This window comes from Tursiops truncatus, chromosome 6 (assembly GCF_011762595.2).
Source record: "Tursiops truncatus isolate mTurTru1 chromosome 6, mTurTru1.mat.Y, whole genome shotgun sequence".
Lineage (NCBI taxonomy): Eukaryota > Metazoa > Chordata > Mammalia > Artiodactyla > Delphinidae > Tursiops > Tursiops truncatus.
This window is the reverse complement of record NC_047039.1, coordinates 96,671,186-96,688,294: the sequence shown is the minus strand read 5'-3', so window position 1 is coordinate 96,688,294 and position 17,109 is coordinate 96,671,186. Positions and strand designations below refer to the sequence as shown.

The window sequence follows — 17,109 nt, the reverse complement described above, 5'->3', positions numbered from 1 at the left end:
GACCGGGGCTTCCCTGGTGGCGCAGTGGTTGAGAATCTGCCTGCAATGCAGGGGACATGGGTTCGAGCCCGGTCTGGGAAGATCCCACATGCCGCGGAGCAACTAGGCCCATGAGCCACAACTACTGAGCCTGCGCGACTGGAGCCTGTGCTCCACAACAAGAGAGGCCGCGACAGTGAGAGGCCCGCGCACCGCGATTAAGAGTGGCCCCCGCTTGCCACAACCAGAGAAAGCCCTCGCACAGAAACGAAGACCCAACACAGCCAAAAATAAATAAATAAATATTAAAGGCAAAGAAGAAAGGGGAAATTGTAGATAGAATAAGGATCTAGTTTAAAAAAAAAAAAAGGTCAAAGACCGACTCTCTGAATGACCCTATCTAGATTGTATAATACGGTTTGAATAAACTGTGAGAAATTTGTTACAGAATAGTGAGAAAAGCACAATACTAGGAAGTTCTTATTTTTGATTGTGGTAAGAACACTTAACCGGAGATCTACCCTCTTAACACGTTTTTACGTGCACGATAGAGTACTGTCAACCAGAGGCATAATGCTGTACAGCAGACCTCTAGAACTTAATCATCTTGCAAACTGAAACTTTATACCCCTAGGGGAAGGAGTATGTGTTTATCTGTTTGCAGCAGGGTCAGACAATGGTTCTTGTTAGAAAGTGAAATATGAGTGGGATTTTGAAGGATGAATAGGAGATTTTTAGAGGGAGAGGAGCAATCTCAGGAAGAAGAAACAGAGGAACAGCAAGTGTAGAGGCCGGGGGTGAGAAACAACACGGGGTGCTTTCGGAGGAGAAGTATGCTGTCAGAGCAGGAAGCCCAGAGTGGGTGGGGCAGGAGGTGCGCAGCAGGGCAGGAGGAAGGGCCAAGATGCGGCCTCAGAGACACGCAAGGCTTGAGATAGCCGTGACTTTCTTGCTTGAATTATTTTCATCAAAACTAACTTTCCATGCATTGTCAAGACAGTCATTGCCTCACTTTTCTGTTTCATTATTTGGATAGAGAAGTTACCAATTAGAGAGTTCTGCCTAATTAAAAAACCATAGAGGCTAAGTCAATGTTTTTCAAGTGAAGTAGCCCGTAAGTGTGTTTCTTCAACTTATGATGATGATGATGATAATAATAATATAGTCACAACCATTTATCATATAACCACTACATTGCAGGCCATGCGCTAGATGCTCCACATGCATTATTTCCTTTAATGTTTGAAAAAACAGAAACCCTACAAGGTAATCGTCATCATCCCTACTTATAGCATAGCAAACGGGAAACTGAGGTTCCGAAAGACAAAATAAGGTCAGTTGGCCAGGACGCACCTGAACGTACGCTCACGCATCTGGAAGGCTACAAGCCCTCTTTCTGCTCAGCCCTTGGCACTGGCCCTGACCTCTGAAACCCCTCTGTCCTCTGCCTGTCACAGGCTTGGACGCCCCCAGCCAGATCGAAGTGAAAGACGTTACGGACACCACTGCTCTGATCACCTGGTCCAAGCCCCTGGCCGAGATCGACAGCATTGAGCTCACATACGGGATCAAAGATGTGCCAGGCGACCGAACCAGCATCGACCTCACACACGAGGAGAACCAGTACTCCATCGGGAACCTGAAGCCAGACACAGAGTACGAGGTTTCCCTCATCTCCCACAGGGCCGACATGTCTAGCAGCCCCGCCAGAGAGACCTTCACAACAGGTAATGGGCCTCCCCCTGCTAACAGCCCCAGGAGAGGAAAGATTGCCAGACTCCCATCCCCACTACATGTCGAGGTGTCTTCCAGGCTCCTTTTACAGTGGAAACAATGGAAAGGGGATTTTCATTCCTTTAAGTTTTATTTTAAAATACTGTAGCAATTGATTGATTAATATTACCCCAAATAACCTTCTAAGGCAAAAGAAAATTTTTGCCTACATAGAAGATTCTGGTCTGAGATTCTCAGACAGTTTGGTTAAAACAAAATTTAAATAAATATTTTAATAATAAAATGCAGTAATATGGAAAACATAAATGACAAAGATGCCTTCTAACTTCTTAGCCTACAGCACTATCTTAAAAGTACCAAAGCGTCAATCATTCATTCACTAAATAGTTTTTCAGAGCTCGGTAAGCTCCGTATGACTTATTAAAAATCCAGTGATGAATACAACAAACCTGTTCTTACAGTCACAGAGCTTATTTGCAAGTTTCTGTACAGTTTTTATTAAGCACGAAATCGGTGGAAAACGTGAATGATTGAGGTAACATGTGCTTTAATAATCAGGAAAGTGTCAAGCATGTAGTATTTGTTTAGATGTGTGCATTAACTATTGAACCAGAGAAGTGTGTGGGCAATTCTGTCATTTCTCTCCAATGGCAGGCACCTTTCATGTCTCACCTTGAACTGTCAAGGACTCCCTCGCTCCTGGTGCCTGGTGTTCTCCATACCAATGCCCCTTCCTCTCCCAAACAGGCCTGGATGCGCCCAGAAATCTCCGCCGCATCTCCCAGACAGACAACAGCATCACCCTGGAGTGGAGGAACGTCAAGGCGGCCGCCGACAATTACAGAATTAAGTACGCACCCATCTCCGGAGGTGACCATGCCGAGGTAGAAGTCCCCAGGAGGCAACAAACCACAACCAAAACTACACTCACAGGTGAGGTCCGCGTCCGTGACCCAACTGGCCCTGGGGGCATGTCCCCACGTTGCAACCCTCCAGAGAGGGAATAAAAACGGTTCCCAGCTACCCATCTCACTTGGGCATCAGTGAGTCAGGCTGTGAAACAGTCCAGACATTGAGAAATCGTAGCCTTCAGGGACTAGTTCAGGGCTATTTTTATGGCCTTCTGAAAGTCTGTCCAGTTTTGGGCTGAATCTCAACCTGCATGTTCTCTCTTAGGTCTGAGGCCAGGAACCGAATATGGTATTGGAGTGTCTGCCGTGAAGGGGGACAAGGAGAGTGACCCAGCCACCATCAATGCGGCCACAGGTGAGGCCCGCCTGGATTCCCACCTCCATGGGACTACCATCAGCAGACACAACAGGGTCCAGGAGGCAGGAAACCTACTTAAAAAGAAACAGTAGATGCCCAGAGGGAGGTGGGGCTTCTAGGATCATCCAGCCCAGATGTCCACATTCCAAAGTAGCATAGGCACTCCCCACGTGAATGATCCTAACGCTACTCTCTACGCAGGAAGGGGGACGGGATATTTTACAAAAATTGGAACCAGACTTTATAAGAGATCTACAAACTTTTGAAAGTTGGCAACTGATTCAATTTTTTATAAACCACTGACTAATCAAAACACATCTGGGGGCTTTTCTCTTAGCAAACACTTAACTTATATTGCATACCCTCATCACATAAATTATAAGTGGCAGGAGCGTAGTTTAAGGCAATCTTTGCTCTTACGTATTGCATCCTGCAGCTCCAGCCTCTGCGGGAGGATGCTGAGGGGCTACATGATTTGAGGCCACTGATTCTTTCTGCAAGTTTGTTTGTTTTTTCTGGAAAATTTGTAAAGAAAGAAAACTCCTCCCTTTACCTCTCCACCAGCCTCCTGCTTATCTCCCCCCCGGACTGTGATGATAAGGGTGGCTGGTGTGGGGAGATCATTATGTAGGATCCAATGCTGAGCACTTATACATATTCTTTTTTATCTTTCATTTGGAGGTAATTGTAGATTCACATGCAGTGTAAGAAAGAATACAGAGAGATCTGTACCCTTTGTCTAGGTCCCCCCATTGGTAAAATTTGTGTAACTGCAGAACACTATCACAACCAGGAAACTGACATTGATACAGTCTATCAACTTTATTCAGATTTCACTCAGCTCTGTGTGTGTGTGTGTGTGTGTGTGTGTGTGTGTGTGTGTGTATTTAGTTCTATGTTATCACTTGTAGATTTTGGAATCTACCACGACAGTCAGACACCAAATAGTTCCAATCCCAAGGATCGCTCTTGCTACACGGTTCTATAGCCAAGGCAACTCCCACCCTCCCCTTCACCTTAATCCTTGGCAATCACTGATCTGGGCTGCATCCAATTTTGTTATTTCAAGAATGCTACATAAAAGGAATCATACAATATGCAACCTTTAGAGATTGGCTTTTTCGCTAAGAATAATTCTCTTGAGATCCATCCAAATTGTGTCTTGTATCAATAATCAGTTCCTCTTAAAGGCATCTGATTGAGTATCCCTTCGTGGTATGGATATATCACTATATTATTTTTAATCTCTCAAAAACTCAGTGAGGTACCGTACAATAACAGCATCTCACAAAGGTGAAAACTGAGACTCAGACAGCTGAGTCACCTGAAGCCACACAGCGCTACGGCAGACCTAGGACTGTAGCCCACAACCAGCTTTCAGCCCCAGAAGCAGTCCTGCCCTGAAGCCTGAAGGGTGTTCAACTCTCTGTTTTCCTCCCAGACCTGGACGCGCCCAGGGACCTTCGGGTTTCTGAAACTACGGAGACCAGCTTGACCCTGCTCTGGCAGGCGCCACTGGCCAAGTGTGACCGTTACCGCCTAAACTACAGTCTTCCCTCGGGCCAGCCAGTGGAGGTACAGCTCCCCAGAGGCACCACCTCCTACGTCCTGAAAGGCCTGGAACCTGGGCAGGAATACACCATCCTCCTCACAGCAGAGAAGGGCAGGCACAAGAGCAAGCCTGCACGGGTACAGGCATCCACAGGTGAGGTCAGCCTCTGAGCTCTCGCCGTACCCTCTGTTGATTCTGAGGTTGCAGACCCATCAGCCAGATTGTCTTCAAATGAGAAGACCAGATGGGAAGACGTGGGGATGTCTCTACTCATGACTGCTCTAAATCCCATTTGAAAGAGTTACTTACCTATCTTTTCCTCTTGTCAACTCATCAACAGCAAAGTTCCCTAGCTGGGCAAGCAAAGTGGTTTTTAAATATTTCCTCCTAGGAGAACTTAAAGCATCAAAGTTTGTGTTTGTCTTTGGTTCTTTTCTTTTTTTTAATTTTGTGCATTTCACAGAATCTTTTAAATTTTTCTCATTTTCCTCCCTCTTTAGCACAATTAATTAACTTTTCATTTTATTTCTTTTCAAGATGACCAAGATGTTGGGAATAATTCCTTGTTTTTTTCCCATTAATTGTTTTTATTCCAGGTCTTTTGCTTTCCTCTCAGGTTACCTGAAACATTGCACACGGTCCTTTGAGCCTTCCACGGTGGCCTTCTCATTTTCTCTTGGTCATTAAGAGGTGAACTTTGTTTTTCCACGACAGCTTAATCCTGACCTCCAGTATCCCTTCTAGCCCAAGTATCCTGTTCTTTGTACCTGCTTCCATATTTTCTCAATGGCTAAATTGAGAAAAAAAATCAGTTCTTCCTATATGAAAATATACACATTTAACTTTGGCCCCCAAATATTCAAGAGGTTCAGGGGAAAAATGTTACTTCTTCAGGGTCTGACAAGTAATAGTCTTTAGTTTCAATTCAATAATAAGTATGTATTGAGAACCCACTGAATATATTGTGGTATGCTGATACTGGAGGGGAAAAAAATGGGTTATGTACTTAGCACTGCTATTCTGACTCATGTGCACTTACTCACAGTCCCTGGGGGAAGACCAGATGGATGTCAGACAGCACTCAAGCAAGGAGAGGGAGTGACTGGGCAGCACTCAGCCGAGGAAAGGGAGTGACTGGGCAGCACTCAGCCGAGGAAAGGGAGTGACCGGGCAGCACTCAGCCGAGGAAAGGGAGTGACTGGGGGAGTCAGGAGCAGCCAGGGACGGTGTCTTGGCAGAGATGCTACTCCAGCTGAGTCTCCATAAGCAGAAAATGTGCTGCACTGACGGGCATATTTGGAAACGCCTTGAAGCGTCTTTGTCATTTATGGATACTTTCACGTGCATATAACAGAAATCTCAAATAACGGTCACTTAAGCAAGATACAAGTTGGTTTCCTCTCTCATAAAGTCAGTCTGCGGTTATAGGTGGCTCAGGGATGGCACAGCAGTTCCAAATGATCGGGGATCTGGGCTCCTTCTAGCTTTCTGTTTCACTAGTCTTAGTTCTTGGCTTCCATTCTCAAAGTCACCTCCACGTCACAATACGGCTACTTCAGTACAGCCTTCACATTTGTGTTCTAGGCAGCACGAAGAAGGAAGAGCCAAAACCAAAAAAAAAAAAAGTAACTTCTAGATGAGAGTCTTTCTGGAAACCTCACCAATGACTTCTACTTGCATTTCACTGGCCACTTCTAGCTATAAGTAAGTCTAGGAAAGGTAGTCTGCTGGCGGAGCATGTTGCTGCCCACATAAAATTGTGGTAGTTTGTAAGGAAGAGAGAGAGAAGGGGTATTTAGTAGACAAAGAGCAGCCTCTTCAGAAAGTCTAAAGTGAGCTCAGGTGCTCAATTCTGTTGACTCTGTGCATGGACTGCTTCCCATGCAGCTATGAGATGATCGTCAAGGATGCGTGGCGGTGGGGGGTGGGTAGCTTGATCATAGATGAGGGGGGAGGGGAGAATAAATTGGGGAAGAAATAAATCTACGGTAGAGATTTCAATGGTTCAGCTTTATAAACATGAGTTTGTTATAAGATGCGAAGGGACCACAAATGAATGGGAGAAACAAGAGAGGGAATTTCTTCTTCTCTTCCCTCCTCCTCTCCCTCCCTCCCTCTCTCTCTCTTTCCCTGTCTCTTCACTTTTCCCCGAGTTTTACAAATGCTAGATTAAAGAGAGTTTCCTATCTCCACTCAATCATCTTACCCTCTGGCTATAGCCACTTTATCTCCTATCTCCAGCAGGGAATCCCCAGGCTTTAGCGGCTCAGGGAGATGAAAGCTTTCAAGTGAATCACAGGCTGGAATTACTTTGTCTCTAACTAAGAGCCCAGTTTTGGCATCCCAAGGGCTCAGTGGTTTCTTTTCCCCAGCCGTGCCTCCTTAACACTGTTTCAAAGAAATCACGTTGCATATTTAAAGACATTCTTCATTACAGGAAAAATGTGCAAAGTCCCTTTTATGGGCTCTTCCCCCATTGTCTCTAGAATATTTCTCTCTATGGCTTTCTCCATAGAACGATTTTATTTATTAAAAGTGAGGTGGACATTTCTCTCCACCTCCTGAAGTCTATCTTCCCAATAAATATCTCCTACAATATCCTCCCAGTAAATATCTCCTTCATTTACTCAGTCAGTAATGCACTACAACCATGCTCCGTGCTAGGTCCCGGGGATACTACAGCCATGAAGACAAGTCTGTGCTTCCAAGGAGGTAACTGTCTAGTAAACAGACACCTTCACTTGCTGTAACTAGGCAAGCAGGACTATGCTGTGGAAGGCACAAAGAAGCAGAAGTCCAGGCACCCGGCCTTGGTAAACACATGGGGAGAAAAAAGAAACAGGAAAAGTGGGAGGGCTTAGAGGAAGGTACCATGTGGTTATGAGTCCTGAAATGTCAAAGGGTTGTAGGTTCAAAGGTCAGAAGAAAGGGATTCCCAGCTCTGCATTACTCGACTCTGAATAGCAGAAGTCTGCAAAGTGTCCCTCGTTGTCTGTGGGTTTTACAGAGAAGATGTGAAATTGGCTGCCCCAAAGCGTTCTTCCCAGAGAATTCCAGGGCTCTAGTCGCGGCATTGAGCCAAAGCGCAAGCCTTTTCCTTGATGCAGCACCAAGTTAAGTTAAAAGTATGCCTCACCTAGCTGCCCATCACACCTGAAATACAATGCAAAGACCCTATCACAGGCTACACAGCCCTACGGAGTCTGGTCCTTCCCATCTCTCTGACCTCACTCCCACTACTTGTCCCCTTGCTCATTTCACCGTGGTCACCCTGGCCTTCTTGCTGTTCCTTAAGCATGCCAAGCCTGCTCCTACCTCAGGGCCTTTGCACATGCTACTCCTGCTGCCTAGATACCACTCTTCTCCCAGTGCTACACCTAGCACCTCCCTCATTTCATTCAGCTCAAGTCTCATCTCAACAGACCTGTCAACCAGTCTAAAACGGTGCCCTATCCTGATTTACCCCTTCATGCTGCTCCAGAGCTCCTCATGACACTTGCCTCACGTCACTCACTCGTTGGTTTACTCACCTATGGCCTGCCTCCTACTTCTAGCCAGAAAGGACTCTGTCTCCTTCATCCAGCGCTGCAGCCCCAGTACCCTGAACACAGCCAAACACGGGGCGTATGCTTCACGAGCATCTGCGGACTCCAGCTCCTCCAGAGGCAGTATTTCCACTGAATCTTCTGGTCTTTTTCTTTCACCTCTGTATCAAAGGCCCAAATTCTCTCTCTTAAGGATTAAGGGAAGGGAAGTCATTCTTCTGGAGTCTTTAATTAAGCTTACTCTGGATAAAAATGGAAGGAAAGAAAGAAGGAAGGATGAAGGGAAGGAGAAAGGGACAGAGGGGGGAAAAAGGAAGGAAGGAAAGAAAAAAGGTACTATCCCTGTTAGCATTGAACAAAATGAGTCTGTGCCAGGCATCTCCCCCTCTGGCCCCATATTTGTATTCTAATAAACTCAACAACACCCTGCTTGAAGTGGAGGCCATGATTTTCTTTGAGCAGTAAGGGCCATAAAGCAGGGAGGATATGCAGAAACCCAAGGCCAATAAAGCATCCTCCCACACCGAGTAAGACTTGACAGTGATACCCCAGTAATTCTCAAGGGTTTGGGAAGCAGAGAGGTGGAATTTTGTTTTTAGCCACAGCTGCAAGTAATAGAAAACATTCTGCTCTAATTTTCCATTTTGATTTTCTCATGGAGCAAACTGAAATTTAGTCAAATATCTATCCATGCAACAAGTATTTATTTCTTACCTGCCATGGGTCAGGCAGTGCTGGTATAGAGAACAGAAAGACACAACCCCTCCACTCAGGAAATGACACACATTGCAGTGAGAATGACAGGACCAAAACCAAAATTATAGGAACGTAACTAGTCTGCTTAGAGGAAAGTGTGGGAAGCTACAGGAGCACAGAGGCAGATACCCATCCCAGACCTGAGCAAAGTGAAGGCAGCGTATCAGAGAAGGCTTTTTGGAAGAGGTGATACTTGGCTGAATCCTAAAAAAGGAAAATGAGTTGGGCAAGTGGAGAAGGGAGTGACGACATTTCCAGCTGGAGGAACAGTATGTGAGAAGCTCAAAGGCATGAGAAACTTCATGTTAGTGAAACACCAGCCATACAGTCCTGCTGTATGATGGAGCTGGTGGGGATAACAGGGTACAAGGTTACAGACATTATCAGTACCATCTACAAAGGGCAGTGAATACCATGCCGAGGGGCTTGGGTTTCATTCTTGACAGTGTGAAGAGTCACCAGAAAGTTTTAAGGCAGGCAAGGCTTTTAATATCAATTAACTTTACAAGATGAGATCCAAGCAATTTAATCTACCCTTAGGGGTCCTGAGGCTTGAATTTGGCCATCCCGCTGCCGTTGGAGAATCCCTCTCTCTCCCATCGGTGAGCACTAAAAGTGGATTCCTCATCAGTCAGCACTTGGTAATTACCATCTACAAGATGGTGGAAATCTAAAGATTTAAAGTTGGCACAGCCAGAAATTCCCCCAGGCCAGCTGGTCAACTCACCATGAGCACAGAAATGGGATTTTGAAATTCTGATTTCCCAGGCCCACTGACATTGTTCAGAGGGTAGATGCCAGTGCACAGCTGGAAGAAAAAGACAACAGCCTTTTCATAAAGAAAGGCCAAGAAATTCACTATGGAACTATACAACGGAAACACTGGGCTTCTGGGGCCGTAAGCCCACAAGTGTGTCATTTGCTGTTGAAATGCAGAGTCCGCATTGATGAGAAGCCTCTGGTCTCGATCTCGACTGTTGTCTGCTGTATTTTTATTCATGTTTTTCCCTCTCTTTTCATAATTCTTACCTGCCTCCCTTTAATTTATCTACTGATTTTATTCACTGAAGTTACACCTTTTACTTATCTGTCTAGCATTTGTTTAGTGAAGGGTTTTGGGTCGGGCACCAAAAGCACCCACCCAGCAGTGGTCACGGTCACAGCACTAAATATAACTGATTTTTTTTTTCTTGATCTGCCTAACCCCCTCCCCCCCCCCACATACACACAAAAGTGGAAGAATAGCCAAAAATTTGGGTGGAAGTATCATCACCATGACTATTACCATTTACTGAGCAACATGACATTTTATGAAAATTACTCTATCCACTGTAAGAAGAGATGAAGCAGGATGTGAAGGACATTGTATAAACTATCCGTGGCATATAAAAAAGCTGATTTAAAGAAAACAATGGTTCTCGTGAGGAAGAGACATTTTCTAATGTGGATCTCCTCCTCTCTCCAACCATCTTTACTACAACAGCTTAATAGACTATCTGTAACCCCGCCATAACCCCTCCCTCCCCCAGTTAGGTAATTCTCCCCACATCTCTTGCAACCTGGTACCTGAAATCTCTTTCATGGAAAAAAATATGCTTTATGTCATAATTAGAGAAAGAACTTAAAAGGCAGTTACCTGAGAGGAAACACTGACTTCATTCACACAAGGGGGGGGTCAACTATCAATGTCAGCTAGGTTCTTGACAGAAGTTTTGACAGCAGCAGGAGAAAAAAAATAAAGTGGGATAAAAAGGAGAGTTTATGGGCCACAGAGTTCATTTCCTTAACTTTACAGTTTGGCTTAGATTGGTTTTTGTCTGATGTCTCTTCATGCATGAGGGCTCTTGGAATATTTGAAAAGGACACACTCCTGAGTTTAGTTGTGCTGAAATCCCAAGGTCAAGGAGATAACTGCTACAACTGGAACACTGCTCCTGGCCTCACAAGGGCCACTGGGTTAAAAGATAGCTGAGCTTTTCCCCTGTCTTTCCCCACAAGTAGATACATCACTTGGAGCTTGGGGGCCTCTTTTTCTCACCTAGACCATGTTTGTGTGGTTAAGAACTGCTATGGGGTCTTGGATAAGGGCTCCAGGACACAGATTTGGGTTGAATGAGGAATCTGTAGAATGAAGGTCAAGGTCAGGTATGGCAAACATTTTCTGAAAGGGCCAGACAGTATTTTAGACTTTTCAGGCCATACGGTCTCGGTCTCAACTCCTCTACTGCGCCACTGCAGCACACAAGCGGCCATCAGCAATGTGTAACTGTGCAGGCACGGCTGAGCGCCAATGGGATTTTATTTATGACATCAAAATCTGAATTTCATATACTTTCATCTGTCATGAAGTATTCTTCTTTGGATTTTTCCAACCATTTAAAAATTTAAAAACTGTTGTCAGCTCACTTATTACCAAGAGAGGCAGCAGGCTGGATTTGACCCTCAGGTCATAGTTGGCAGACCGCTGTTCTAGATCAAACAAGATTTGAAGGAGTGTCAGCTTTGCCAAAATGGAACAATTAGGAAGAACCTTCCCCAGAACGTAGAAAAGTCTGAATCAAAAAGATTCTTGAAAAGAAACATTTTCCCCTCTGAAAGGATATCTTCTATCCAACTGCAAGCTAAGGTTTTCAAGTGAGACGTCTGCTTTAATGGACAGATAGGACTGATTTGAAATGAGCAGCCGATGTGAGGCATATAGAGAGAAACAACTTGTTCACCTAAATGAGCTCAAGGCAGTTCTTACTCTGTTGTTTAGGGGATCTGTTTCCAGAGAAAATCCTTTCTTCCTAGGTGATGCGAAGTCCATTTAGGCTCTGCCCTGGGCAAATTATCCCCTTGAAGGCATATGCATTCAGACAAGTGAACGTTCTGTGCTTTGCTCATTCTAGAGATGAATAAAGACGGCAAGTTTTAACTGAGCTTAATAAGCTATTTCTCCCAGGGCCTCAGTCCTTCTTTCTATCCAATGAGGGACAGCTTTGCGAAGACTCAGTGACTTCCTCTGGACAGTCTTACTTGTACTGTGTTAATTTATCTCTGATCATTCTGAAGTAAACTGATTTGAGCCCCAGAAACTGACAAAATCCCAACATAAAGAGACTAAAACATGCCTTCCAGGAGAGATTGAGGAAGCACGGAAAGGAAGAGAATCTCAGAGGAGGCAATTTCCTCAAAACACAGAAGGCTGGACGGCTCAGGCCAAGGATCCCAAGCGTAGCCGAAGGCTGTTCCTATGATCTCACCTTTAAGATGAGAGCCGCTTTCCAAAGTGGAAACTGCAGCCCAGAGCAGTACTAATACAGACGTGTAGCATTTTCCAAATCCACAGGACACTGCTCAGTAGAAAAACACCGTATTCAAAAGTCAAACCCAAACACACAACAAGGCAAAATAAGTATTCTATTGATTTATCTGTTGGTGTTCTGATGGCGACAGCATGGCTCAGGGATGCAGGTGGCCCTTGCGGCCCCCATGGTCTCGCAGCATTGGCAGCGGGTTTGCCATTTCTGAGTTCCCAGATGGAAAGCATTTCAGGAATGATTTAACTGACCCCGTCTCTGTCATTATTCAGACCACGCCCCTGAAATGGAAAACCTCACCGTGACCGAGGCTGGCTGGGACGGCCTCAAACTCAACTGGACCACAGCTGACCAGGCCTATGAGCATTTTGTCATTCAGGTGCAGGAGGCCAACAGGGTGGAGGCAGCTCAGAACCTCACGGTGCCCGGCAGCCTGCGGGCTGCGGACATCCAGGGCCTCAAGGCCGCCACCCCTTACAGAGTCACCATCTACGGGGTGATCCGGGGCCATAGAACACCAATGCTCTCTGCTGAGGCCTCCACAGGTACCTCTTACCTTTCCGTCTATAGCTTCTGTTTTTCCCAACAGGAACCTGCCCAAGGATAATCAGATGCAACTCGTTTTTGTTTTTGTTTTGTTTTGTTTGCGGTACGCGGGCCTCTCTCACTGTTGTGGCCTCTCCCGTTGCGGAGCACAGGCTCTGGACGCGAATGCTCAGCGGCCATGGCTCACGGGCCCAGCCGCTCCGCGGCACGTGGGATCTTCCCGGACCGGGGTACGAACCCGTGTCCCCTGCATCGGCAGGCGGACTCTCAACCACTTCCCACCAGGGAAGCCCCGCAACTCGTTTCTGAATAGATTTGAGTACCTTAAGTAATAGCACTATGGTGCCTAATGATGGGAAGATATCAAGCCGCACAACTCCTGGGGTAGCTTTCTCACTGCACCCCATGTGAACCACAGCCTCTAGGGCTGTGCATAGCCCAGCCTGGGGACTATACACACAGCCCCAGTGGCAGGGACCTTTGGCTTCACAAACAGGCTCCCTCCTGGTGAGGGATGTTAAGGCATTATATTTAGAAGGAAAAAATAATAATAATCTCTTTGTCTGCCGGAGGCTAGGGCAATTCCTTAATGAAATAAGATCACAAACGTTTTCCTACGCCTCACCCCCTTGGATCTATTTCTCAAATTTAGGAAGCTGCATGGTTATCTAAAGAAAGTCACATTAAAAAAAAAAAAAAAAAAGGTAATATAAAGCCTATTCTTTCGTTAAGGAGTCCCTGGATCTTGGTGTGTGATTGGATCGTTAAACTAGTTCTTTTTTTAAATATTTTATCTTTTTTATTTGCATTTACTATCTCAACATTTGCCCATTCGTTTTTTTTTTTTTTTTACATCTTTATTGGAGTATAATTGCTTAACAATGGTGTGTTAGTTTCTGCTTTATAACAAAGTGAATCAGTTATACATATACATATGTTCCCATATCTCCTCCCTCTTGCGTCTCCCTCCCTCTCACCCTCCCTATCCCACCCCTCCAGGTGGTCTCAAAGCACCGAGCTGATCTCCCTGGTTTTTTGTCCTTCTCCAGGAGAAGCTCCCCATTTGGGAGAGGTCACGGTGTCCGAGGTGGGCTGGGATGCCCTCAAACTCCACTGGACAGCTCCGGAAGGAGCCTACGAGCAGTTTCTCATTCAGGTGCAGGAAACTGACACAGAGGAGGCAGCCCAAAACCTCACTGTCCCGGGAGGACTGAGGTCCGTGGACCTGCCTGGGCTCAAGGCAGACACACACTATAGAGTCACCATCCGCGGGGTGACTCGGGACTTCAGCACAACCCCTCTCTCTGTTGAAGTCTTGACAGGTATTCTAGGCTACTTCATTAATTTGTTTCCTCCCACTGTCTCTGCTCAGGAGGCATCAACGCTCTTCCCTCCTCTAAACTGGGCTCAGCCCCTACCCCAGTGGGAAATACCGATGAATCATCCCTGCTTCCATACAAAGGTCCTGTCCCTTATTTGGCCGCGTCCTAGTCCTAGCATGGCAGCCAATTCCATGGAAAGTTCCACCTACTCTTCTTTTATATAAATTGAGGTGACTTTTCTTTTAAAGCAAGTTTCAGTCGTAATAGCTAAGAAGTTGGAAAGCACGCTCTGCGAGTGGGGAAAAAATAAACGTTGATCTGAGCTCATTTTAAGAATGCATCAGAGGACTCCCCAAAGCACCATTTGTATGTCAAGAATGGAAGTTGTGAACAATTCTGAGAACTATCTTTCATTTCCAAAGGCTGACTAGAAAAGCCCTGGCTTTAGTGCCAACAGAGTGTCCTCAACACCGGCTGTAAATCACGCGTCTGTGATCAGCACTCACCAAACAACTCACCCCAACCTCAGCCAAAATGCCATCTCGCCTGAATCCCAGCATGCAACTGCCTTTTTTAGTAACTCAGCAACTCTGTCTTCTTACGCAGAGGAGGTTCCAGATCTGGGGAACCTCACCGTGACTGAGGTTAGCTGGGATGCCCTCAGACTGGACTGGACCAGCCCAGATGGGATCTATGAGCAGTTTGTCATTGAGATCCAGGCGGCTGACCAGACCCAAGAAGCTCACAGTCTCACGGTTCCTGGCAGCCTGTGCTCCGCGGAAATCCCAGGCCTCAGGGCTGGTACCCCTTATACAATTACCCTGCGTGGCGAGGTCAGGGGCCGCAGCACGCAGCCCCTTGCTGTGGAGGTCATCACAGGTACATGACCCTCCTCCCAGACCAGGGACCTGATTGTGTCAGCCAATTCACTGGAATAGAGAAAATTCCCCATGCATCAGGGCCCTCTCTCAAAGCTGTTGGCAGGCAGCGTGAACACAAGCTCTAACTCCGGAGGGTGTGGGTTGGAATTCCACCTTTCTGGCCGAATATTCTTGGGTATCTCATTGTACACCTCTGAGCCTTCATTTCTCACCTTCAAATCAGAGATAATACTCCTACCTCAGAACACTGTCTTGAGCAGTAAATGAGATAATGAACAAAAGTACATAGCAAAGCACCCCTCCTGTAGTAAATTTTGAATGCCAAATAGCTAAATTTATCAGATAGCAACGTATCATAATATAAATAGCATAAACAGTAGGGCTGTGACACAAGAATAAGGTCAGAACTTTCTAGAGAAATCTTATCATAAGTGGCCTCAGAGTCACTTACTGACATCCATCTGGTAGTCAGACCTCCACAGAATAACCTTTGAAATGATCTACCATCTTCTGCTGAAGTTAGCCAAGTCTCTCTCTCCTTAACAGATCCTCAAGGCAGGGCTATTTCTAAGAAAGGACAGTCACGTTTGACCTCAAAGTTTTTGATTCAGTTTGAAGAGGAAAAACAATTCATCTCAGTTTGTCCCCTGAAGATGTGCAACTCCATCTGTTATAGAAAACTCTGTGCTGGTCATGCGGTTTCTAGAAACAACTTTAAAAAAAGTCATGGGAAAGTGAGCCCGATTTGGGGGAACAGGGTTTTTATGCTGGGCCCTAAGCCCATGCCCTTCTCTACACATACTGTGTTTTGAAAAGGCCGCCCAAATAACCTAATCAATGAATTGTTTTCCTTGCTCATACATACCAAATAAACCTGGCCCTTGCTAGAAACGACACACAATTCCCCAAATAAGAAAAGTAATGTTGCAATACACCTAAACGGGCCCGATTATCCACGGCCTGTGTTTCCCAGAAGATTGTCAAACCAGACAAGAGCAAAGGGGGCCTTTGAGACACCTGGGATCCGGGAGCAGGGTGCTAACGATCCGCATCTGTAGTTCGTCAACGTTTTGTAAACGTTTTGTTTTTAGCAGCAAATTCCTTTTGCACGTAAAATCTTACAAGGATCCCCACTATGTGACAGATAAATGAACAGCTATTCTTGGTGAGCTGGGAAGGAGGAGAGGGCTGCCCACACTCGCCTTGTGCACTGAATCCTGGAATATCTCATACTCTTTCTGGGGGAAATCTTGCAGATATTTTCTTTTCTGACTTCAAATCCGTGGCCACTTCAGCCTTAAAAAGAGAGGCTGGGAGATTGCACTTCACCCTGAGCAGCATTCCACTAAGTAGTGAGTGTTTCCATATCCGGAACCCAAACTTTCTAAATCAGCAATGACTACGTTAAATTTCCTTCCTACCTTGTAGAAAAATGAATAGTGGGCCCTGCTCTGCACCATTTGCTGAGCAAAACATAATCACTTTTAAGGAAGAGTAGGCACAAACGGCCTTGTTTGTGATGCAGACATTCTTCAATCAGACACAAAGTGCTATCAGGAGAAGGGGGGAGGGAAAATGCAAAGCCAAGAATCCAGTACAGTACGGAAACTTTGATCTCTGAAGGATGAGAAAAGTCCAGAGATAAAACATCGGACTTGTCCAAACCTGATTCAGCACGTGCTTTATACACCCCGTCAGACAGCCTGTGGCCAACAATGAGATGATCTCTCCAAAGTCCAGTACTGAGACGAAGCAGGTAATTCTCTCCCACGTGACCAAGAAGTTCCAAGGAGAAACATCGAAACAGTGATACACAGCTCTGCATTCTCAGAGCCAACGAACTGAGGATAGAAAATACTAGGGAAAAAAATTCCAGGAAGCTCCAAAAGGCCAAACTTGAATTTTCCATGTGCTGGTAACTACACACATAGCATTTACATTGCATTAGGTGTTATAAGTAATCTAGAGAAAGTATACAGGAGGATGTGCATAGGCGATATGCAAATACTACAGCATTTTACATGCATCCTCAGCTTGTTATCTATGGGGGTCCTGGAACCCATCCCCCAAGGGTACCAAGGAACAGCTGTGTGTCTGTTAGGCTGCCACTTACCAGGTCCTCACTATGTATCAGGTGTGACGTCAGGTATCTGTCAGGTATAAACTCAGAGGTTTATAAATATTATCATCCAATCATCACACATTCCAATGAAATGGTACTGT

General features: G+C 45.6%; 1 protein-coding gene across 14 annotated transcripts in view; it reads left to right on the top strand.

Annotated features, from left to right (window-relative positions):
• Window positions 1–17,109, top strand: part of TNC (tenascin C) — a 93,754-nt gene that overhangs the window by 37,849 nt on the left and 38,796 nt on the right. For 6 of the 14 annotated variants that reach the window (XM_033858465.2, XM_033858466.2, XM_073806476.1 and 3 more), the window contains exons 7-10: window positions 1,437–1,706; window positions 2,461–2,646; window positions 2,890–2,979; window positions 4,424–4,687. In XM_033858465.2, coding sequence (XP_033714356.1) covers window positions 1,437–1,706; window positions 2,461–2,646; window positions 2,890–2,979; window positions 4,424–4,687 — 810 coding nt within the window. Of the gene's footprint in view, window positions 1–1,436; window positions 1,707–2,460; window positions 2,647–2,889; window positions 2,980–4,423; window positions 4,688–12,409; window positions 12,683–13,732; window positions 14,006–14,611; window positions 14,885–17,109 lie in introns of all 14 variants that reach the window. The other 8 variants (XM_004323474.4, XM_033858462.2, XM_019946487.3 and 5 more) reach the window with 4 other exon arrangements.